Source organism: Protopterus annectens, chromosome 7.part0 (assembly GCF_019279795.1).
Source record: "Protopterus annectens isolate FY-2018-M chromosome 7.part0, PAN1.0, whole genome shotgun sequence".
NCBI classification, from domain to species: domain Eukaryota; kingdom Metazoa; phylum Chordata; order Ceratodontiformes; family Protopteridae; genus Protopterus; species Protopterus annectens.
In genome coordinates, this window is record NC_056739.1 from 375,429,888 (window position 1) to 375,456,856 (window position 26,969).

Below are 26,969 nucleotides of genomic sequence, written 5' to 3' on the forward strand. Positions count from 1 at the left end.
CAAACAAATTTCAGATACTCCTCTATATTTCTCACATGGAGTCTTGCCAGGGGTATCATAAAAATCATAGATGCCAAGAGACCCAAAATCCTAAGGTATTACCTCACATTGACTAAAGGCTGGGTGGAAAAACTTAGAAATAGACCTAGATACAGATCAATTTTTCCCCTGTGGAAATAATGCTCTTTGAACTGAGGTGTCTAATGGATATTCCAGGAACACATTCCTGTGTGAAGGAGTCAAAAAAGACATTTGAATTAGAATCCCAGCTGGTATAAGAGACCCCTCACCTAAGAGAGAGATTCCTGACATTTTGAAAAAGACTGAAAAGATAAGCAAGCTATCTAAATATGGAAAAATGTGGATACCCTGTAGCCTGCAATGAGCTATAACTGGAGCTAGGCACTTTGTAAATGCTCTTGGTGCAGTGGATAGTCCTAAGACAAAGAACTGATAATGTGATACTAGACACACAGAAATCCATAAGAAACGTCTGAAATCTAGATGACTAACGGTGCAATGAAGAGCATCTTTTAAGTCTAGTATTACCAGGAAACTTGAAAGAGGAAGAACAGGTAACAGGATGTGAAGTGATAGCATTTTGAATTTAGGCAGTATCTCGAACAGGTTTAAAAAAGAAAGATCCAAAACTGATCTCCAAGCATTTTCTTTCTTTGTCAATAGGAACATCTTTGAATAAGAAACGTTCCCCACCTGGGAAAAAGAAACTGGTTCAATTACTCCTTCAGAGAGCATGTGACGAAGAGCAGGTAGAAATGAGAGACTCTGATCTGGAAGATGAAGAATGACCCCCTGGAAAGGAGGAATTCCTGAATGATTTTCAGAACCCATTTGAAACAATCTGTTACCAAAAAGAAAAATGAAGATTCAGACTTTCTGGAAGATAAAAAGGAGCCAGGGTGGGAGGGAGTCATAAGGTCTCATGAATAGTTATCCAGACTTTTTGGACTGTCCTTAGTTTTGAGAGGTTCAAGACTTCTTCTGAAATGACTGTTTACCTGTATTTTGTTGAGACTGTTTATTCTGCTTTTTTTGCCAAAATTTGATGAGGAGATAGAAAATACCTTGTAAAATATGGAAAAAGAGGGCTGAAAAATCTTTGAGAGTCCCTGGATCAGTTTGCCCCATTCATCAAACTTTCTGATAACCTCTACAGAAGAGAGGCCCAACACTAAATCTCTTTCGAGTGGTGAATTTAAAATCTCATTTTTAACATAGAGTTTCTGGGAATAAAGTCAGGTAAACCTCCTCAAAAAAAAATAAATAAATAAATAAAAAAGATGAAAAAGAAACAGTTGTCATAGTCTTGGTGATACAGTTGTCATATCACCAGAGTCATACCCACACTGCAAACAATAAGTAGTGACCTGTGCAATAGGAGACATTTCCTCATAAGAAAAATCTTGCAGATAAAACATTCCTCATACTTTCACAATTAGTCAGTATAAACTTTTAACATATGAGCCTGACAATTCAAAATTATGAAAATCAAAGTTGCAGAAGTATACAAATTTTCCTATGCCAATCACGATTAAAAAAAACTCTGCACCAGATTCCACAAATTAAGTTTTATTAAGAGTTTAAGTGCTTTCATTCCAGTCTATCTGGAACTGCATCAGAAATATTATAACAATCCACTTCTTTCATATAAAAAGCCTTAAACGCACCAACCATTAAAAAGCACTTAAAGACACATATAAAATACAAATATTTGGAGTTTTTTAGTATGCACCTGTTGTTCTGATGAAGTTTTTTAATGAAAGCACTTAACAACTAGTAATAAATATTGTGTTTTAACATTTCTTCTGGTTCTGGTTCCTCTGGAGGTCGTTTTCCAGCTGTGTTCTTAGTTTGTTCCTGCTAAGTGCATTTGGAGTTCAATTTGTTGGAAATCGCTTTCATGGAGAACCAGCATCCTGAAAATTCTATGGATGTGTCTGCATTACTTTTACAAGTAAGCCAGCAATTATCGGTTATTGCCCGACAAGTGAATGGCAATAATATGGCAGCATCTCAAGGTACTTTCTCTGACATTTTGGGTTTGCCCCTAACCCAAGCATCTCAAGGTACTTTCTCTGACATTTTGGGTTTGCCCCTAACCCAAGCATCTCAAAGGGAACATTCGAGGGACAACAGGGATGGAACTCTTCTAAGAGATGTATGTGACTGGAAAGTTAACAATTTTTCGTTTAATTTAGATGGTATGGCTGATAATAACAATACCAGTGAGATGTTATCGATTGTGACTATAACTGACCAATTAGATGTATTTCAAAAAACTTTTTTTGAATATAAATGCCTTCAACTTGAAAATAATTACTTACAAAAGAATATTGAACTATCGCAGGTACTGAAAGATTTGCGATTATGGCGTTACCCTAATGGGGCTGCTACCAACCCTGAATTCTTAAATGAATTACAATCTCTGTTTGATAGAGCTGGGTGTGACCTAATGAGACTGATGATTAAATATAATAACAAACGTATTGATGTGCTTGACCAAAAACTCACTGAACTGAATAATACCATCTGCTCTGATTTATCTTTTGGTCAGTATAACAGAGACTTTCAGAGTATCTTTACTGCAGTAAATTAATTTTGTGCAAAAAATTTTGATTGTAAGATCAATAAAATAAAACATGACATGAAGATTGACTCACAAAACAGAACATGGCAATGAGCAACCCAAAACCAATCAGCAACAGGAGAACGCCTATGACGCTAGGACACAGGAAGTTACAAATCAAACTACCCTTTTGGGGGGGTGCTTATGATGATTCGAACGGATTCAAAATCAAAACCGAAAGAAGTGGCTCCCTTCATGGAGGCAACAAGACATGCATTTTCAACAAGGGGCCCGACCATAACAAATGAGCAGCTATTACAGGAGGTAAATTCCTTTATGGACAATGTTTTCTATGAATATGCTGCTAGTTTTAATTTGATATCGGACTGTCTCCTGAAACAATGGACCAGAATGAAATGGCAGTTTTGGACAATTCTTTAACTGTGAGTACTGGTATGCCAAATATTAATGAAAACACTATTGGTGACTTCAAGATATATAATTATTCATCAAAGACATTAAATACCGGACATGCTGACATTCTTTCTAAAGGTTTCACTTTTGTGCAAACCCGAAAAGTAAATATAGCAGATGTTATATGTGATTTAAAATTATATACAAGGAAAATTCATTTTAAATTGTTATTCACTGATGAACAGAGTATACAAAAAAAACGTACACCGCTCAAGTACATTTAATCTCCCCTCAACAGTGTTATTTTAACTTTTGAAAAAATATGTGAATTTGACATTCGTCAATTAGTTGCAAAAATAAATTAGTTTGACTATTCAAATGTTACAGAACATAAGAATGTTTTAATACATGAATTAACTGATGATGGTGATATCAGGGTAATGAAACCTGATAAGGGGGAGGGGTGGTGGTGATGAATTCACTGGATTATCAGTATCAAATTAATGCATTACTTTTCACTGAGCAGTATAGAGAAGTTTCATGAAATGAAATCAATGTCGCATTCCATAGGACTGACTTGTTATTAGAAGACATGTTGCTACAGGGTGAAATTAATAAGAATGACCATGATTTTATGTTAAATAAAAAACCTGCATTAGCAAGTATATTAGGTATTCTGAAAATACAAGGAAGGTCTTGACAACCCTCCTTTTAGACCAATGGTTGAAGGTCAAAAACATACTATATTGCCCAGTGAATAGATAGCCATGTCAAGAAGGGTATTTCTAACAATATTAATATTCTAAAGAATTCTTGGCAATTTTTAGAGAAATTAAATGCTATCCCATATTGTAATACTGGAATTTTTGTGACTATGGATGTTCACAACCTTTTTTCTGTAATGCCACATGATGCAGGTTTATCTTGGTTTGAACAACAACTTTTTTCTACAGGTACAATGAGCAACACCCTGGTAAATGCTTGTGTAACTCTAATGGAGGTAGTTTTTTTAAATAATTTTATATATTTTGAAGGCCAAACATATAGACAGACCACTGGTGTGGCAATGGGGGCTGCATGTGCCCCCAGTTTTGCAAATCATGTTATGGCCCAGTGGGAGGCAGAATATATCTTACATAGCGAATTTTCCACTTGTTGGTCTTTATACGTCAGATTTTTGGATGATGTTTTCATTTATTGGATTAGTACAGAAGAAAAATTAAAAGAGTTTTTGGTGTATGTAAACAATACTGTAGGATTTTTAAAACTGTCTTCTGAACATCATGTAGACAAAATTTTCTTTCTTGATTTGGAGGTAGGGAAAGATTATAATAATCAATTATTTTATTCTAATATATATAGAAAACCTACCTTTTCAAACACTTAGACATCAAAAGAAGGCTGTGGTCAAGGGGCAACTGGTACTTGTGGCCAAAATGGTTTCTAAAAAAGAACATTTTTAAATAGAAGCCCATAAAGTGGTGGATATGTTTAGAAGAGGCTATCCTGAAGACTTATTGAACAGGGTGTATCAAGAAGTAAAAACCAAGAGAGACAATGTTTTTTATGTACCTATTATGGGACAACAAAGAACAGAAATTGTTGGTAGAGATTCAGTAAATGTGAATAAAAACTACACCCTCAGTTTTATCACTACCTTTAATTTGGATAGTTCAATAATATTTGAGAGTATTTGTAAAAAGTGGGCTGTGTTCCTGAAAGATGATGACATGATGGAAAAATTAGGTCCAAGGCCAACAGTGGTATATAGGAAGGATAGATCTCTAAAGACAAGACTAGAAAGGAAAACAGAGAGCACTGATAATAGAGCTTGTTCTGGTACAAAAAAATGCAGGTGTTGTTCCACATGCTCCTATATAAATTCCACTAATACTTTTCATATAAAAAAGAAGAAATATACTGTGAGGGGGTGTAATTTATGCAATATATCTAATGTGGTCTATTTAGTACAATGCAATCACTGTCCAGCTTTCTATGTTGGAAAAAACAGTAGACCCTTTAAAAAGCACATTTATGAACATATTTTAGATATTAGGAACAAAAAATCCACCAATGCACTTTACAGACATGTGGACAGGTTTAATAATCATAGCTTTAATTTTTTGACTATTGAACAAGTCAAAAAAGATATGCAAGAGTGGATTACGGATGAACACTTAGATGTGAGTTGAGATGGCAAAATTTTTTTAAATGCCTACAACCACCCTGGGTTAAATGACAGTTTTTCTATTATCCCCTACTAAAGCTTATGCATTATGCCATAAGGTGATTTAGATTTTATATATTTTATAATTTTATATATGTAAATAGAATGTATTATATTTGAATTATGTGACATTTGAAGTTTTGAATAGTTTTTAATCAATTATAATAATTCATAACATGAAGTGTATATGACTTTAACTGCTGCTGAATCAATTAACAGTATCATGTGACTTGTAATAGGGTTATATATTTGGAGTTTTTTTTAGTATGTACTTGTTGTTCTGATGAAGTTTTTTAATGAAAGCGCTTAACAACTGGTAATAAATATTGTGTTTTAACATTTCTTCTGGTTCTGGTTCCTCTGGAGGTCGTTTTTCAACTATGTTCTTAGTTTGTTCCTGCTATGTGTATTTGAACTTTGTAAATTCTTTACATTGGACAGAATGCTTATACAAAGCATTGACACTAACTGAGTTTTCAATGATTCAACCATCTTGCTGACATAAAAAGCTGGACAAGATGAACAGAAAGTGATATAAACAATGCCTTTAGTGTTGCAGTTATAATTCAATTCTCCCTAACAGAAATTATTCTAGGATGATACATATATATATATATATATATATATATATATATATATATATATATATATATATATATATATATAAATATATATATATATATATATATAAAATATGTAAGGTTTGAATCTGTTGGCACCAGAGTAATACTGTAAAGACAAACTGTAATGTAAGAGATGCTTCAAACAGTATGTTAGCAACCAAAGCTGAAATTATGCATGAGAATGAGCTCACTACTAAAACTGATACGTTTTCAGTTCAGTGGTCATCATTTTTGTCCAAGGCATGGTTACTGGCGTGATAACCTGCAGCATACAAATCAGTTGCCTGTCAAAGCCCAGAATCCACCAAATTACACATTCACTCAAGTCATTGCACCACAGCTACCAGTATGATTCAGTCATAGTCCATGTAGGTATAAATGACCTGAGATGACCTGAGATGCATCTCCCTAGACTATACAAAGAGACATTATGGGGTTCTCGGACTATGTGTCATAGGTGGTTATGTGCCTGGCATTAAGCAGCATTCTACTTTCACCAAGGACGATGCCACAATACAAACAGAAGATGATGACTGACTTTAATAATTGGCTTAGTTTTTGGTGTCATTCAAGGGGGATACAATATCTATCAGCAGGGGAGGACATAGTTAACAAACAACAGTGCTTTGCCAGTGATAGTCTGCACCTGTTCCTTCTATGCTTTCAAATACTGGCTGAAACATTGACTTCCCATCATACAGTGTTTTTTGGGCAATGTCAAACTGACAAACCTTCCCACATAGCAAAATCTACCCAAGGAATTCTAAAGATGCTACTGCTCAATGCCAGGAATCTAAACAAGAAGATCCGTTTCCTCCAACATCTCCTCACCTTGGAGAATACAGACATCTGTGCAGTTACTGAGATATGGCTTAAAGCCACACAGAGTACCCCTGCAGAGCAAGGATGCAGTGCCTTCCACACATTTAGACCAGCAACTGCAGAGACTGGGACTAAAGGTGGAGATGTCTCAATCTACATCAATAACATAAATAGTTTGGTTAAACAGGATGACACATTGGAATTCCTCCACACTAAGATTACCATAGACAAAGTCCCATACCATGTCCTAGCAGACTATACATCACCCTCTGCAATACCTCTCAACTTACAAATTTTTGCTGAATGTCCAAATTTTTCCCACATATATTGAATCAGTTTCTCATAAAATTATGGTTTTCTGGAAAATTACTGGCAAATCATTAAAGACTGAAGTTAGAAAATAATGACAGACATTTGAGGTTCAGACTTCATATTCTTCATAAAATGCATGCTAATGCAAAACCTGTTATTCTATCAACTGTCTAAGTTTGTAGGAGCAATATTTAAAAAAGTCCCTATTCTTGGAACTCTGTCTCATTTTTATTTATGTCCTTGTCCAGATTTCTTTCTCTAAGAGGTTGACATATATGCCCTCTACATCCCATGAAGCCCATAGCTCATACTTAGACATATTGGAGATACTCAGCATTCAACCAAATACCATACTTATGGGGGAACATTAATTATCCCTCTATAAACTCGGAATCCTACATGATCACAAATTTGCAGGCACAGACATTCCTAGATTTTGTAAATACCAACACCCTCAACAAGTTAGTGCATACTCCGACTAGAGGTACAAACATAATCAACCTGGCTCTCATAAATATGGGAGAACTCTGCACCCCCACCAGTGTTATGCCCTCTCTGTTAAGGTCAAACTGTAAAGCAATCTCCTTCAAAATAAGAATCAATTCTGTTACACCAGCAACTTCTGTAACAGTTAGAAACTACTCTAAGGCAAACCACCTTTCTATTAAGTGATACCCTGTCAAAATTTCAAGCCCCTCAGATAACACAGCAGCCTATGCAAAATTAATCATAAAAGATCTGTGCAACCATGTTAATGACTGCATAGAGGCTGCAGTGCCTACCAGAAGTAAGCCCAGAACTAACTCAACATAAAACAGCCTGGTAGAAAACAAAATTAAATAGGTTGTACAGCAAAAGAAAAAAAGTCATAGCTAAAATTAGGAGGTGCAGCACAAAAAAAAGATAAAAACTCTCTCATCAAACAAGAGGATTAAGTCCAACAAAGCAAAGCTGGAGGTAAAAATAGCATCCCAGGCCAAGGACATCCATAAGGCCTTCTTAAACTATGTCCAAAATCTCAAAGACAGCACACAGCAGTGTGCAGAACTATTGGTAAATGGGGTCATGTTAATGGAACTGGGAGATGTAGTAAATATTCTGGCTGACCAATTCAACTCCAACATTACCCCCTCTTACCTTCAGTCCCCCTCCCCCAGAAATACCATCACCTCACCAACTATCAGTAGGGAGTAGGTTCATAGCTTCATGATTATATCTTTGACGGGCCCCAATAATATCCCAGTATGCCTCCTAACTAGCCTGAAATATGACCTATGAGGGCCACTAGAGTCACCATTCAATGACAGCCATTAAACAGGCTTCATGCCATGTGAATGTAGAGCTCAATGGTCATCCCTCTGCACAAGGGTGGACCATCAACAGATCCCAGAAACCACACACCATACTAGTCTCATAAGCAAACCATCAAAAGAATTATCATAGAAATGGTTAACAATGACACCAAAAACCTTCAGACACTAGACCCAACCAACCTTGATTTCATCAAAGGCAGGTCATGCTGACTAAACCTGGTAGACTTCTTTGAGAAGGTCACAAAGGCAAATGATGAGGGTAAAATGGTGCATACTTTCTACCTTGACCTAACTGTGGTGTTTGATACCATACCCTACTCAGGCATTGTAAACAAACTCACCAAATTAGGTATAAACCCCTATGAGGATAGCCAGCTGTCTCACAGACAGGACCCAGGAAGTTAAGATTCAACAGGCCACCTCCCCAAAGAGGTCAATCACCAGTACAGTCCCTCCAGGGCTCTGTGCTGGGTCCTCTCCTCTTTGGCATCTATTTTTCAGAATCAAGGCATTCTTTGAGAAGGACAGCAAGGCAAATGATAAGGTCAAAATGGTGCATATTGCCAACATTGACCTAGTTAAGGCATTTGATACAATACCCTACTCAGACATTGTAAACAAACTCAAAGAATTAGGTATAAACCCCTATATAACACACTGGATAGCCACCTGGTTCACAGGCAGGACCCAGGAAGTTAGGCTTGGACAGGCCACCTCCACAAAGAGGCCGGTCACCAGTGGAGTCCTCCAGGGCTCTGTGCTGGGTCTCCTCCTCTTTGGCATCTAATTTTTGGAAGTCAAGGTCAATGTCAAGGGCCTCTGACTTACAGAGTTTGCAGACTGATTGCAAGCTAGGAACAATCATAGAAACCCCCCCCCAACCAAGATACTAATATCTTACATGAAGGTCTAACACAGACAAATGACTGATGCCAAAAACAAGGCTTAAAACTCAATGTCAAGAAATGCGTAACAGCACCTTTTAGGAAGTCAGACACCCACGGGAAACTACTTCATTGATACAACACCCCTAAAAGCAGACACAGAAGTCAGGGATTTGGGGACTCATGCAGATGATCCTGGCTTTCAACCAATATATATCTAAGGCAGTAAGAAAAGCAATCTATGTCCTTCAACTTATAAGTAAAGGGCATAGAATTCAGGCTCAAGGAAGTCATCGTGTCACTCTACTCAGCCCTCATCTGATCCATCATTGAGTACAATGGAGTACAATGCCCTCCTTTGGTATATACCTCACCAGGCACATGCAAAAACTGGAAGTTCACAGAGGAAGAATACAGGGTGCAAACACAATGTCTATGCATATCCTCTCAAAGCCCTATCTCTATAATCATGTTTCCTACAAACTGCTGAGAGGTGATTTATGCCTGGCATACAAGGCATCTTTGAATCCTGCTTGTGACTTAAAAAGGACAAGTTAGACAGACAGGTATGTATCTCAGAGAATCTCCATTCTCTTGAACAGGTTTCCCATACATTTAAAGTACAGCCCTTCCCTATCCGTATTCAAGTGCAACCAGGACCAGTGGATGGGAAATCAGAAACTCACCCATAGTCTGATGCCTATGTCTCTGATGGATAGAGGTAGCCATTAAATCATGCCCTAACTAACATACTTCCCTTAAAAATATCTCTAAGTCACAATAAAGACTGGGATACATTTGGGTTGCATGGCTATGCTTCTAAAGGCCCCATTCGTGATTACCTAGTATACATCCATGAACCTATAAACTAGAGAGTGTAGGAAGTGTGGACAAGCAATCCATTGTTCTTGAGTATGTATGTCAAGGGAAAAGGGGAGGGAGAATATTCTAGAAGTGGTTGTTGCAAATCAAAATAACATTGAAAACTGTAATGTATACAATTCCCTAACTGATCCACATAAGCAGATAATTACCCATTTCTGAATGCTGATATATGCATTAAGACTGTACACAATTACTATACTTGCCAAAGAAAACCATCAGAGTTGTTAATGCAAAATCATTAGACTAAAAGTTAAGTATAAATGAGATATGTATCACATCAAAGCTACATACAGAAGCTCAATGTAATACAACATTACTTAAAAAATGCATTCAAGAAAAGATACTCGGCCTTCAAAGGCCCACTGTGTGAATCAAATGCTTCACTACTGACTTATTCTGTTCATAAAATTAAATCAGTGGATCAGGTTAATCTGTGTTGAGTGTATAAAAGAAAATACAATTTATTTATTCAAGTTGGGTCAGTTCAGCAACCTAATATATTGAGAAGGTCTATTTATTCAGTCAAGATGCATTGCAACCTAATATATTGGGATAGTGTGCCTGTGAACTTCAGGCCAAGTTAAAATTAATCTATATTGTGCAGATGCAAAAACAACAGTGCACTAAAGGGTGCAGTGCAGTCAGAGAAAGGTATCCATACAGTCGCAGAGAGCTATGATTTGCACAGTTGCACAGATTTGCAGATTTGTGTGACACAAATCGTTAAGAATCAACATCAAAGTGCAGTGTACAGTGATATGACATGAAAGAACAAACTGAAAAACAAATTTGGATGCTATATTTGATATTTTTGAACAATATGATGACTTATTAACTGCAGTTAACAAGTTAATTCCTGACTTGTTTCATTGCAATAAAAATGACTTACAGCTCCATTTAGTGAAACTTATGGTACTGTCAGGATGGCCACATGACAAGAAGAAAGTTCATTTATCAGTGATAAATTGACAGATCAAAAGGACTAGTGTTCACATCCAACAATGTGATAATGCTAAACCAGCTACATTGTCTCATGATGTTAACAAGCCATGAAACACTGTGTGTGAAAAAGCTCTTGTGTAAAGGACATGTTTTGGCCTGGAATGTCTCAAGAAATTAAACTGAGAGAAAAAAAGTCTAGTCTGTAATGTGTACTACAAAATCAAATCAATAGTTGACATACTGCTGTAATGAGGAATGGGTCAAAATATTCCAACACAAATGTAGAACAAGATACATTTCCCGCATAATATGGAAAAACTGCACCAGGGAGGACCAATTGAGAAAGTTGCCAGAGATCTGCAGAGTAGTAATCTTGAGGAAGTCAGATTAGTTTTAGTTTGGAGTGAAGACAATGAGATGCATTTCAGGCTCCATTTCTCCTAAATGTGCAAAATACTGAAATGTGAAATAAGGAGGTTATCAGTGAACTAGATTTGTTTAATGAAATGAGCTTCAACTGGAAAACAGATAAACAGTGCTGTCCAGGAATAGGCTTTGTTTATTCCTGTTGGAGCAGTGAGGTGATAACATGAACAGTACCAGTAACCCATGTTACATGTACAGTAAGTTAGAGTACTGCACTTTTCTGTGGCTATTGAAAAGACACACCTACTACAGTATTGTCCATAGGTTCATATAAGTACTAGGCTGGCTGCCCTCACAGGCCATTTTAACCTTGTTTCCCTTTTGGTGTTCAAATTAACCTATCCCATTTGGTGTTAGGCTGGCCTTACTCTTCTTATGGTCGATAATTATATATATCACCTCTAATGAAAATAATTGGGATCATACCAAAGATAATTTGAGGGGACCCATGCATGGGATAAAGCATTAAGGAGCTACCTCTATCCTTTATTAGTATACGGGACAGTCCAGGATACAATTTCCACTTCTCATTTAGAGTTGTACGTATATCATGAGGGATAGGTGGAGAGAAGAGAGGGGTAAAGTTAGACCAAAATTTATTGGCCAGTAGTTTCGCTATTCAGCCTCAGTGTTGGTAACATTGTAAATTACTGAAATGTGGGATGAACAGATTATTACTGAACTAGATTTGTTTCAGGAAATGAGATTCAACTGGAAACAGACAGACAGTGCTGTCTTGATATGGGTGTTTATTAGTACAAACGACTGCCAGGAAGCACAGTTGATAGCCTTCCTATTGCAGAAGCTCAGCCTGCTGCTGCATTGTACTTCTAAGATTATGAACACAACTAACTGCATTATTTATATGCTGGTATGAAGTGGCGGTGAATGTTTCTGCATATTCAGTGGAGTTAACTTGGTTTGGTGGAGATTTGAAGCTTTCCAATGTATCACTTAGGAGTAGGTAGTTTTGTCTTAGAGACATTTCTAAAGGTACCTTGAGTGAAAGAGACCTCTGGTTTCAGTTTTATTTAAAAGGAAATGGCTTTACGGCAGACCAAACAAGTAGCAAAGATATGCAAGGGATGGTGCAAGATGCCTCCAGCAATAGTAAGAGCAAGATCCAAGATGTTATTCCGCCTAATGGGTACTCTAACTAATTGTTTCAGGGCATTTGTATTGACAAAGTCCAGGAATCTCTGTGATTGTGCAGTAGTGGAGATGCAGGTCTCCCAGTCTATAGTTGGATAGTTTAGATTGTCTAGGAAAATGGTATTGGGTTTAATACTTAGTGATTCTAGTTCCTCCAGATAGGCATCGTGGCTCTCTTGGGTCATAAAGGGGGTTCTATAACTAACCAATGTATGATACAAGACCTTTATGATGGTTATTTGGACATGAAAAAACTCTAGTGCATCGTGCTGCTTTACCAACTTTGATGTGAGTGTCTTCTGAATGAATATTGAGACACCTCTACCTTTTTCCCCTCCTGTGCAGTAGCTGGTCTAAACTGTTGATGTGAAAACTCAGCAAATGATGCTGTAGTGACAATAAGGGATGTCAAGTTGCAGAAGGCATTATAGCATATGACATGGCTGTCTGGGGTTAAGATGACACTATTAAACCAGAAATAGAATACTGTGTGGGTGGAAGATATGACATCCTCCTCCAAGGCATGTTCACATGCACAAACCTACGCCCACACAGACATGGCTATAAACACAGACACACAAATAGGCACATGCACACGCATATACTGACACACATACACAAACACGTAGGTGTATGACCATCATTTACCTGAATATTCATCTTGTTTGAACTGAGAAATATAGCTGAATGGATTGAGTATTGCTGAAGTATCCACCTGCTTTTTGTGTGTGACCTTTAAAGGCAGTGTAGGGAATAACAGTACGCTAAGCCAAGGGCATATGTTGGGAAGTAGCTGTGGTGGTATTTGAATAGAAGGTTAAGAGTCAAAGACATATTCAAAATAAAGCAAAGAAGAAAATGAAAATCTCACACCTATATTTCCCTGCTGTTTTTAAACTGAAGGCTCAATACTGAAAGAAATGAATTTTTTAGAATTATGAAAACGTTTCTTGGGGGAGAGGTTTCTTTGCCTTCTCATTCATCTTCATTAGCATGCAAGTAGATAAATATGTACCATACAGGCTACTAAACTTCAGAAATACTAAAGTACACTAATAGTACAGTTCCTAGCATGGTATTCACCTGGGAATGTGTCAAATACAAAACAAACCACTGAATGTCTTATTGTTAGTGTATAACATAACCTGGACACAGCCTTAAAATCAATCATATTTAGCCATAAATTGCAAAGTACTTTATACACACAAATAACTAAGCCTGGCACAGAAACCTAACAAAACACATATGAATTATAATACTGACATGAATTTTAATCTATAATTGATAGTCCATTTATTGAAAAAATAAAAATGTTTTGTACAGCTCATTCATTAAACCATATTAAATTAAACTACCACCTCAGAAATGAAAAAAATAAAACCTCTGCTATCAATCCATACCAGACTGTGGTGTAACCCTTCATATGCAGCTGGGGATATGCATATTAAGAATACTTCTCCATTTTGTTTTATAGACACTTGGCACTTTTGTATATATTTATATTGTTGTTTGGATGTGTTATTGATTTTTCTTCCTTGCAACTATTCTTTCTCTTTTCTGAAAATGTAATTATCAGACTGATTCTTCATTGGTTTTATGAAAAGTTTGAAATGCAAATAAAGATATTAGGGAAAAAAAGAATGCTTTTCCATTTGCTAGTACAGACACATTTCTATTTCTGCGGTGGTGCAGCGGTAGCGTTGTTGCCTCACAGCAAGAGGTTCTCCCATTCGATTCTCGGCTTGTGTTGGTAGTGCTTCTGTGTGGAGTCTGCTTGTCCTCCCCGTGGTTGAGTGGATGTTCAAAAGACATGCGTTGAAATGGCATGCCTTCGTTGAAGGTTGGGCATTGGGCTGACAACTCAACTCCATAAAAAACAACTGTCAATCATTATCAGACTGGAGTTCTGCTGTGGCGACCCCTAACCGGGAAAAGCCGAAAGACAAACAACAACAACAGTACAGACACATTTCTATCTCCAGCATGTATTCATAATAAATATTGTTCATGCACAGTGCTAAGGTGTCCATTATTTATTTACTTACTTATTTATATTTGTTGACTGAGATGAGCTGACCAGGCCATACAAGACCCTTTTTCAGTAGAGGTGTGGGGAGAAAAGCTCTATTTTCTCCATATTTAAGTATGCCAACAAGTTATGAGATGTGCATTACACTAACTTTATGACATGAGAGGTTTTCAGTTTCAATCTATGCCCATATTTAAAAGGTAGCCTTTTTATTTTCTTAAAAATAAACTTAAAACCATAAATAGGACATGTTGGCAAGACAGATACATTTCTAAGAGAATTTCCATTCTCTGGAACAGGCTTCCTATCCATGTGAAACAGAGTTCCTCCCTAACCCTATTAGTGCAACTAAGATGAATGTATGGGTAATTGGAAATTCACCCAATTCACCCCTGGTCTGGTGCCTGAGTCTCTGATGGACAGAGGCAGTCAGTAAATCACCCCCTTATAAATCAAATTTGTAGGTCACATTTGGTTTGCACAGCTATGTTTATAAGAGCACTGTTAGTTGTTAGCCTAATATACAGCCATGAACTTATGGACCAGGGCAGAAAATGTTCCATTAAAAGCAAGTCTAGTTTCCCTCAATTCCTATGATATACCTAACCCTTCTCTATGCAAATTTTCAATAGAAAATACCAAAGTCAAAGTAAACTTTATTGTCACTCAGATCAACAAATGCAATGTATCACTGGATGAAATTTCATTGCTTCAGGCTCATGTGCATTGAAAACAGTTTTCACAAGAGGGTGAAGGAAGCATATAATGGAAGAAATTATAGACAGTACAGATATAAATACAGATAACTTACCCACCACCATTTTTAAGACTGGATAGCAGCATAGCGTAATTTACAGTTCCTGTACTTGTGCAAGTAATAATTGAATTCAGATTGCATACCTTAGGTGAATAGAATAATTAGATTCTACGACAGTAAAGACAGTCATATTGCACTTATGATGTTCTCACAAACTGAGGGAGTGTTGGCATTGCTAAGGTTAGTTGTTCAACAGTCTGATCACTTGTGGAAAGAAACTATTCTTGAATCTTGATGTTCTACACCTGATGCTTCTGTATCATTTCCCTGAAGACAGGAGGTGGAATAGTCTATGTGCAGGATGATACTTGTCCCTTATCAGTTTCACAACCCTGCCATAGCATCTGCAAGAGTAAAGGTCCTGTAAGGACTGGGGTTTTGATCCTGTGATTTTCCTGACCTGTTTATAACCTTCTCTAATGGTTTGCAATCTGTGTGTGAGCAGTTTCCACACCAGACTGTGATGTTGTTAGTCAGTGTGCTTTCGATCATGGTCCTGTAGAAGGTCATGAGGATGTGGGAGGGGAGGTTTGCTCTGAGTAGTCTCCTGGGGAAGTGGAGACATTGCTGGGCTGTCATTACAAGGCTGGAGGTGTTTGTTGCCTAGCTTAGATAATTTGAAATGGGCACCCCTAGGAATTTCATGCTTTTTACTTTTTCTACTGCCGTACCACTAATGGTGATGGGTGCATGGGACCGTCACTTCCTCCTGAAGTCAATGATGATTTCTTTTGTTTTGTCAATGTTTAGTGCTAGGTTTTGTCAGTGCATCATCTGGTGAGTTGGTTCACTTCCTCTTTGTATGCGCCCCCCTGTTGTCATTCCTGATGAGGCTGATAACAGGCTGATAACAGGTTGAAAAACTTGATGACATGTTTTGTCTGATGTTTTGCAGAGCAGTCATGGGTCAGCAATGTGAAGAGAAGTGGACTTAGTACGCAACATTGTGGGACCCCTGTATTCAAGGGGATGTATTGTGAGTGGTTCTTGCGAACTCAAAGAGTTTGGGGCCTGTCAGTCAGAAAGTCTAGGATCCAGTTGCAGAATGTATTTTCTATGCCTAGTTGACTTAGTTTAGACAACAGCTGCTGTGGTATTACAGTGTTGTAGGCTGAGCTGAAGTCTATGAACAGCATAAATATGTAGCAATTTTTGTCTTCAAGATGGCTCAAGGTATAACGTAGTGCCAGGGATATAGTGTCCACAGTGGAGTGATTTGGAATGTAAGCAAATTATAAAGGATCAAAAAATGTAGGCAGACAAGATGATATATTCTCTTTAACCATCATTTCAAAGCATTTCATCACCACACCACCGGTGATTGCAGTGGGTCGGTAGTCATTTAATGTGACTGGGGATGACTTATATGGCAGTGGAATGATGATGGCAGACTTGAAGCATCTTGGCACACTAGCTTGTCTGAAGTATGTGTTGAAGATGTCAATGAAGACAGGTGCCAGTTGATCTGCACAGTCCTTGAGTAGAAGTAGATGACCCAGAATTATGTCAGAACCTGCTACCTTACCTGGGTGGACTTTTCTTAACTTCTTTTAGACTGCCCCCAGGCTGAGACATAGCTGTGTGGTATCTCCATCCATGGGTAGTTTGTATGGTGTGATGTTGTTTGTCTCCTCAAATCTAGTAAAGAAGGTGTTACATTTGTTTAGAAAGTCCATATTATCTACACATTGTGTTGATGGAGGTTTGTAATCAGTAATATACTGGATGACCTTCCACAGCTGCCTAGAGTCTTCTTGATCTGCAAAGTGTTTTGTATTTTAGCCCTTGAGCATGTTTTGCTGCTCTTACTCCCTTATTCAGGTTGGGCCTGGTAACTTTCAGGGCATCTTTATCTCCAGACTTGAAGGTAGCATTACATGCTCTCAGTAGCTCATAGACTTCGCTAGTGAACCATAGTTTTTGGTTTGCCCTTGTAGTTGCGTCCTTCACGGTGATCTTGTCCTCGACACATTTGGTGATATACCCCGCTATTGTTTCAGTATACTCATCCAGGTTTTCATGCTGTTCTGTGGTGGCAGCCTCTTTGAACAAGTTCCAGTCAGTGCAGCCGAAGCAGTCTTGCAGGGCTGAGACTGCTCCTTATGGCCAGACACTTACTTGTTTCCTGGAAGGTTTTCCTCTTAGCAGCATGGATTTGTAGGCTGGGATAGAATTGTGATCTGAGCTACCTAGGTGTGGGTGGGATACTGCTTTGAAAGCTTGCTTGACATTTGCATACCAGCTTGACATGCTATCAATATTTGAGCATCAAAAATTATAGATTGCACTAACCTTTAAAACTAACAGCAGAGGATCACAAAGAATACTTTTTTTATTGTTCAGAAAAAATCTTTAAATATTAGATCCCAAACAGTTATTATCTGATGAATGCAGGTGCCCTTAAATGCATCTAACTTTATGAAGAAAAACAGTAAATGTAAAAAGAGTACAGCTAAATCTGAGGGCACAAATCATAGGGCTATGCCTGCATCACAGCACCTGAGATGTACACAGCCTGCCCATCTTTTCTGACAACAACATATACCTGTACTGTTCAAAGATTAATCTAAGAATGCAAAAACACTTTGATGTAGCTCCATACACATTCCATTGTCCATTGGAGTCAATGTACATTTCAGCAAGTGCCCACAACTTGAAAATGTTCAACATGTTTTATTTTACAGTTTGTAATATAGATATAGAGGACCTCCCCTCATGAATTGAGCAAGTACTATGACTCAGGTTTGTCCAACAGCATTAAATTCTGTGAAGTGTGTGTGTGTGTGTGTGTGTGTGTGTGTGTGTGTGTGTGTGTGTGTGTGTGTGTGTGTGTGTGTGTGTGTGTGTGTGTAAGAGAGAGCATACGTGTCTGTGTGTCTATATATGTGTGATGGTATCCATGCTTGTACAAATCTGCTGCAGCAGAAACCTGCTCACGTAGCTGCCTGTCCGATGTCAAGTTTCACCAAATCATGCATGCACTCAGGTCTTTCAGCAACAAGTACTGTTATGATTCTGTCATTGCTCATGTTGGTGTGAATGACCTAAGACGTACCTTGCTGGACTATATGAAGAGTGACATGGTCAAGCTCTCTCAGTATGTGTCCCAGGCAGGTATGTCCCTAGCCTTGACAGCACACTACCTTCACCTAGAATGGTGCCACAGTATAAACAAAAAATGATTGATTTCAATAATTGGCTTCATTTTTGGTGTCATTCCAAGGGATCCATTTCCTGTCTGCCTGGGAAGCCATGGTCGACAAATGTCACTACTTTGCCAGAGACGGTTTGCACCTGGCACTCCTAGGCCTTCAGCTGCTGGTAAAGGCTCTTGCTTCCCCCTTAGTGCCTTTTTTAGGCAAGGTTTTGAAAACAACAGTACCTACGTTAAATTAACCAATCAGAGCAAAATAAGGGTCATGCTGCTAAATGATAGGAGCTTAAACAAAACCTGCACTCCCTGGAATCACTTCTATCACTAGAAGATGTAGATGTCTGTGCAGTCACAGAAATCTGGTTTAAGGCCTCAGACAGTACCCCAGCCCTGCAAGGCTACAATGCCTTCCACACCTTTAGATTGCAAAATGAACATGTGAAAAACAAAGGAGGCAGTGTTTCAATCTATATTAGAAATAAATTCAGCTCCTGTCTAGTTAGACTGGACAATTCCATGGAGTTACTCCAAGTCCAGGTTATGATGGTAAGACCCCCATTTAAGTCCTAGCCTGTTAAAAATCTCTCTTCACTGCACCCATGAAGCCTACTTAACTAAACTAAAGACAATCCAAATTTTAACGAACACACTGGTTATGGGGATTTCAATTATCCCACCATCAACTGGGAAACCTATTGTAGCCCAAACTCTCTAGCACAAAAGTTCCTTGACTTTGTGAATTAAAATGCCCTGGAGCAAATTTCCCATACCCCAACAAGAGGAACAAACATTCTAGATGTGTTCCTCACCAACATGTCAAACAGATGCACTTATGCAACTGTTGGACCCTCATTAGTTAAAACTGACCACAAATCAGTCAACTTCAAACTGACACCAGAACTCACAACGGGTGAAATCAGACTAAAAACTTCACCAAGGCAAAATATACCCTCCTTGGTGAAGGTACAAATGCATTCCAAGTCCCACCCCAACCTGAAAGTGGTAACTATGCTGAAGCTTACACTAAAGCCCTGTACTATCACACCACTTGCATAAGTGTATAAACTCATCTGTAACAGATTGAATCAAAGCCAGAGCCCCAAGTAAAATCAAGCTGCCATGGTGGACTTCTAGCATCAACAAACTTTACAATAAACACAAAAAGCTGCTGTCCAAGAAAACAAAGACAAGGACCCAACAATGGAAAAGCACCCTCCTCAGCCTTAACAGGCAACTAAGAGATCTTGTTAAATCCTTCAAAAGCTCCTTTGACAGAAGCCTAGCAAGTACTGCCAAGGCCTTTTATAGCTACATACATAACCTAAAGGGTACAACCCAACCATGCACAGAACTGGTGGCTAACAGTATCACACACACTGACCCCACAGAGATAGTGAACCTGCTAGTGGATAGGTTTGGTGAAAATGCACTCCCTTATCCCCTCCTAACTTACAAGAAACCCTCCCCCAAACTTCTCCCACTTTACATACCTGAAGAGCAGGTTCTCAAAGCCCTGTCCAAGGCAAAGAACATGGCCTCTATGGGACCAGATAACATCCCAGGCTGTCTTCTAAACAGCCTAAAACATGAACTAGCATCAGCACTAAGTACCCTTTTCAATCATAGCCTAACCACAGGCTTTGTTCTTGCAGAATAGAGAACAGTTAGAGCTATTCTCCTCCACAAAGGTGGCCTAGCAACAGACCTGGGGAATTACAGACCCATAAGCCTGATCAACCTCATCTGTAAGGCCATGGACCATATCATTATGGATCTCATAAATAAAGACATAGGTGACCTCCAAACCCTTGATCCTACCCAATTCGGCTTTGTGAAGGGCAGATTCTGCCTGTTAAATCTGATGGATTTCTTTGAAAGTGTGACCAAGGCCATTGATGAGGGCAAATCTGTGCACACAGTATATTTTGACTTGACAAAGGCTTTCAACACAATCCCACATTCAGGCTTTACCATTAAACTTGGCAATCTGAATTTAAACCCCTTCATTGTAAGATGGGTTGACAACTGGCTCACAAACTGGATACACACTATCAAAGTGGGTGACTCCACATCAACCAGCAGACCTGTTACCAGTGGGGTGCCACAGACGTCAGTGCTGGGCCCCCTACTGTTTGGTATATACTTCTTAGAAGTTCTGGTCAAAACTAAAGGGTTGAGGCTGACCAAGTTTGCAGACGACTGCAAACTAGGTGCAATCATTGAATCCCCAAATGATGTTAGTACACTCCAGGAAGGTCTCACACAGACCATCGACTGGCATATTAGTCATGGTCTCATACTGAATGCAAAGAAATACATCATCATTCTCTTCAGCACAAACAATGTCCCTTCACACTATCAAATCAACAGCAATACCCTAAATACACATGAAGTGATAGGGACCTGGGATCACAGGTTGACCGAGACATTAACTTCAACCACCACATGTCTTCCGTTGTAAGGAAAGTTTTCCATGTAACTCACTTGATTAGTAAAGGCATCACCTCAAGAGCAAAAGAAGTTATAACCCCCTATAATTGGCACTTATCCGGCCCATAATTGAGTAGAATGCCCCATTCGGTATGTATCATACTAAGCACCTTTAGCAATTAAAGAGACCTCAGAGGTTTCCAACAAAGAAGATCAAGAGCCTCCAGCATGTGCCTTACATGGACTGACTAAAGTCCCTGTCCCTATACTCCATATCGTACAGACTTCTTAAGGGAGATTGATACCTGGCCTACAGAGCAAGCCAAGACTCAAACCTAATGAACTTACTGCATATCCATAAATCAAATGGGTATAGGGCTACCCATCCCAGGGACTAAAATATGGCCTGTGACTTAAATAGGACATGCTGGAGGGACAAATTTATCTTCGAACAACTTCCACATCTTTGGAACAGGCTACCAATTCATGTGAAACAATACCCCTCTATAACAATGTTCAAGCGAAACCTAGACGAGTGGACGAGGCACTGTAAATTCGTACCGGGGATAGTACCCACAACCCTCCTGGAAATGGGCAGTCATCACTAAATGCAATCTTGAGTACTGACTACTACTTCTACAGTATTACAATGGGTTGAAACGGATAGGCTTAAAATGGCTTCCGGGTCGATAGCCTAGTAATCTCCTGTGATCATTTGGTACTATTTGGAAAGATAATGAGATTAAACAGAGGAAAGAGAAATATATATAAGAGAAAAAAAGAGAAGTAACATTAAGTATTACAAAAAAATGTACACAGCTCTGATGTTGCTGTAAAAGTTCTAAAGTTCTAAAAAGATGGATCCCCAAAGTAGCCCCAAGAAAACAGGTTGTTTTTGACAAAAATCAACATAAGAGCTTAGAAACTTCCTTTAGATGAAATAAGGGTTTAGGTTAGAAACAGATTATATGATATAGATAAACCAGTAATACAAAGAGCTGCTGGCCCAGTGGCTATGCTAAAGACAGTTCATCGTGAAACTGAGTGATTAACTTGAATTCAGAAGTACCTCCAGGAAGTCACCTCGGCACATGGGCCACAAGCAGTCTTTGTACAGTGCATGCCTGCCACACAGTTCTAATGAGTAGTCTCAAGACTATCATGCCACCATTCATGATTGTAGTCAGGCATACGCCAAGTAAGCCATGTTTAGTAAAATATTTTTTAAGAGGGCAGTGTTTTGCTGAGCACAATCACCTTCAAACACATAAATAAAACTAAGACTACAAATAAAGTCAGCATAGAAGATGACTGTGTCTATAGTGATATATGCTTGTTACAATACCAGGAATGCAATAATGTTTAATAGTATAATGGTTTTAATATGTGTACTGTATCAGTAGCTTCATATGTAAGATATATACCGCATAAAAAAGAATAGTTTTGCTATTCCCCTGGGGGACTACAGTCTTGAAGTTTGCCACCATCAGCTACAGAAAGTACAGAAAGATACTATCACAGGAATAATCTCTGCAATGAAAAGAGGGACAGATAAAAAGGTAATTGAAACAGTGACAGTAGTATCCCTGAATCTGTTTATGCCACATATGCTACAGGCTAAACAGCAATTTCACATGCCCGGTGATGTGTTGTTGGCCAAACTAAGCTGCAAGAAAAACAAAATCCTAAGTGAGATGACAAAACATGAAAAGAGTACGTATCATTCTTTTGCCTTAGAATGTAATCCCTCTGAACTTTGCACTCTTGTAATTTTGGCCGAGCACAGCACAATACCTTTCTTTAGAAAGAACAGAAACTATCATACTAAGTAATAGTAAAAAGGTATTTTCTGTGTTACGAAAGGACACACAAAGAACTATTTTCTTGAGTAAAATGGGCTGAAAATGTGTCGTGTTCCCTAATAAATGCCTGCCTACTTTTACTGCAAAGAAATGGCAGACAGGAAAAAAGAAAAAAAAAGAAAACAGACATGATTTGCATTACCTGTATCTAAATTCAGAATTATAGATATGCTTCAGTGTCTCTTTGCTGGCCTCCCCTGACCTTTCTGTATTATGTAGGAACTTCTTGAATTCCAGACCTATTTCTCTTCTCTCCTTCAAAGAGTATTTCCGAGGCATCTTTACAGTCTCCCTCCGCGGTGCAGCAGTCTTCCTAAATCTACCCTTGCTGTGATACTGCTGCTTGAAACAACAAATTCCAAGTGGAAAGCAATACAATCTGCCGAAGTTGTTAAGGATCTCTAGGTTGGCAGGGACAGTGCACTCTCCTGGGAAGTGACACAGCCAGTTTCAGAAGAAAAGTGAAGAAGAAACGAAAGTGAAACTTAGCAATACTTGTCAAATGTGAAGGAGTAACATATCCTGGTATGAATCTTTCAACTCTATAGCCCTGTTAGGAGTAAGCAAAACTGGAAATTCCAGTAATACAAGTTTTTCATTGTTTTGGAGTGATGCAACACAATTTAAGCTGTGGAAAGGAAGCCAATGATGACCTTCCTTCCTAATAAAAAAAGTAGTCTACTGATGCAGCCATATAGTCACTCTTTATAAGGACATTATATCATGGACAGGCGGAGCTGGGGACAATATTATCCAGTGACAGAAATAATTAGGTGTCTGTTCTTTCCATAATAAGATAAGGACTGTTATTGTGCATGACAAACGGAATGTAAATATGGGTTATGGAACCAAACTGTGTGTGTGTTGTAGTAAATTCATTTTCAACTTATTTATCTCCAGGGTTTGCAGAACATCTGAGAGCACAGTGCAGAACTGTCGCCAAGATACTACCATCACATGCAAAACAAATGCAAACAGAGCACAGAAAGTTCAAAAGTTCAGTACAATACTTTATTTTTAAATTACTTCCTCACACTATCATATAAAGCCTTTTAATTGCATCCCACTGGTAGAACAGTAATTGGTCGCTGTTTCTCACAGTCACTCACTCACTGATTAGTTTACCCAACCTAAATTCATGCATCATGCATGTCAATCAGTTTGGAACTTCATACCCTCAGAATACATGATGCCTGCCTCCATATTAACAATTCACCATATCAGACCCTCTGCATATAAACAGTATTACATATGGTGTCTGTTTAGAAATAATGCCCAGCCACTAATAATGCTGCCCCTTAGTTATACCTTCTTAGATATCATTTGTAATCCGTCTCAGTGCCCATTGTGGAATTATCAGCAATGGGGAGCCTTATTCTGCTGAAGGATTACTACAGTAGAATAGATGCTGTGGAGCTTAGGCAACAATGACCATTACTCAGTCCTCATAAGGCTGATCACTGAATATAATGTCCCCTTTGGCATGTATCTGTCCAGACACATGCAACAAATGGAATACTCACCGAGACACCTTACTGAAAGAATACAAGCTCTAAACAACATGTCCTACATGGATGACTCAAAGCCCTGTCACTATACTCGGTATTCTAGAAGACTGCTAAGAGGTGACCTGTGTCTGGCATACAAGGCATCCTTCGACCCATCATTGATGGATTTACTGCATATCTGCAAGTCAAAAGGCATCAAAAATACTAAGTTTAGGGATATAAACCTCTTCTGTAACATCAACAGAACAGTGTCGAGGGACAGGTATAGCTTGCAGATGACACCACTGCTGTGCAACAGGCTCCCCATCCAAATAAAACAAAATCCATCCCTGTCCACATTCAAATGAAAATTAGATCTATGGATGGGAAAAAGAAAATTTACCCCAGGATGGCTCTCTGTACTACTAATGGAGAGAGGCAACTCCTAAATGCTTTATCCCATGCATTAGCCCCTACCAATTATTTATGGTATGAGCCCAATTATTCTTATTATGTGGAATATATAATTATCGACCATGGGATGAGTAAGGCAAATTTATAACCAAATGGGATAGGTTATTCTGGTAACAAAAAAGGGAAATTAGCATGGCTTAAAATGGTTCAAAGAGTAGCTAGCTTAGTACTTGCCTATGAACCTATGTGATACATAAACTGGAACAGGTGAGAAGAACTAAACAGTCTTCCATCAACAGTCAAATAACCAATTATTCTTTCACTTAGAATGGATATGCCTGCCGATGGGAAGTATTCTTAGCCAGTGTTCAGATTCCGTAATTTGCCCCTTGTTCAGCACCACTTTAACAGCACACTACTGAATGACTCACTGTAATACGCCCACTACTGGGATGATTCAAAAGACAAAAACTGCGAAGGAGATCTAGTAAAGGCATCAAAGTCTGGCACAAATAGTTTGTTTATAGACAGGGATCTTCATCCTTCCCTTGTTTATTGGAAGTTGATATAATAGTCGAATATTTAAACATGCAACATTTCTGAAATGCTGATTGCTGCTATTGAAATTACACCCAGCCATCCTGGGGTAAATTTTCTTTTTCCCATCTATAGATCTAATTTACATTTGAATGTGGACAGGGATGGATTTTGTTTTATTTGGATGGGGAGCCTGTTCCACAGCAGTGGTGTCATCTGCAAGATATACATGTGCAAAAATGGGAAAGGGTCAATATTACATGATTGAACAGTCAAATGTTCGAATACGTAATAATTGACCCCTAAATATCAAACTGTCAAAATGTTGAATGGTTCAATGGAGATCTACATAAAGTGTGGACATGGAAGTTTTCCATTGTTTGCACTGTAGTGTAATCTCAGAGTTGGTATATTTAAGTAGTGGGGGGTATGGGAAATGCAGGAAGGTTTGTCCCCCTGTTTAGAGCGTTTTAATGGTTTGTTTGGGTGGGGGGTTTTTTTGCCATTCGACATTAAGCATTTTGCTATTTAGGGGTCGATTATTACGTGATCGAACATTTGACTGTTCGATCACGTACTATAGACCCAATGGGGACTGAACAGTCGAAAAACCACATACACAAAAACCCACAATCACGAACACTAAAATTGCAACCATTCACACACACACACACACACACACACACACACACACACACACACACACACACACACACACACACACACACACACACCAAGACATAATCCCACACACACATACACCTACCTAACTAAACAAACATAACACACACAAACACACTTAACCTACCTATAAGCAGGGGGGCAAATCCCCCTGCACCCCCACACCCCCCTATTTATATATTCTAACTCTGAGGTCGCACTAAACACACAAACAAACAACAAACACCACCACACACACTCACACACATTAAAATACCTACCCATTATCCTCAAACACACAACACTTACCTGAAACCCCAGATAAATCCACAAACCACACCACAAGTCACAAACATGACATCACGTTAGCAGCGGATTCGACATTTGCGGATTTGGCATAGTGTAGTTTTGGTTAACTGCACCTTCCACTATTCAGTCTCGAGATTGTCTAGTGAATATATATATATATATATATATATATATATATATATATATATATATATATATATATATATATATATATATATATATACACACAATCTACTCTAAAAAAATGAAGATCAGAACACCGACGTTCATTTTCATGAGACTGAAAATACCAAAACCTGACATACTCAAATACCCCATGTTTCCCAGGGTAAGTAAACACTTGTCCAACATGCCCTTTTCTCCACTATAGTGAGATCTCGGAGTTGGTATATATAGCTGAGGGTGTGTGAGGGCATAGCCCCACCACATTGGGTGGGTTTTAATTACTTTAGTGTGTAGTATATATATATATATATATATATATATATATATATATATATATATATATATATATATATATATATATATATATACACACACACACACACACACACACACACACACATAAATATTACATATATATATATATATATATATATATATATATATATATATATATATATAGGTCTACTTTGAAACATCTAATTTCATAACATTGAGACCAGAACATCTAAAACCCATAA

The 26,969-nt window shown here is 38.3% G+C and overlaps 1 protein-coding gene across 1 annotated transcript in view; it reads right to left on the bottom strand.

Moving 5' to 3' along the window:
• MOV10 (Mov10 RISC complex RNA helicase) overlaps nt 1-23,342 on the bottom strand; it is an 892,455-nt gene extending 869,113 nt beyond the window's left edge. Inside the window, exon 1 of the mRNA XM_044076939.1 lies at nt 23,022-23,342. Within this exon, the coding sequence (XP_043932874.1) occupies nt 23,022-23,158 (137 nt within the window). The 5' untranslated portion in view covers nt 23,159-23,342. The remainder of the gene's footprint in view (nt 1-23,021) is intronic.
• Nucleotides 23,343-26,969: the final 3,627 nt, after the last annotated feature.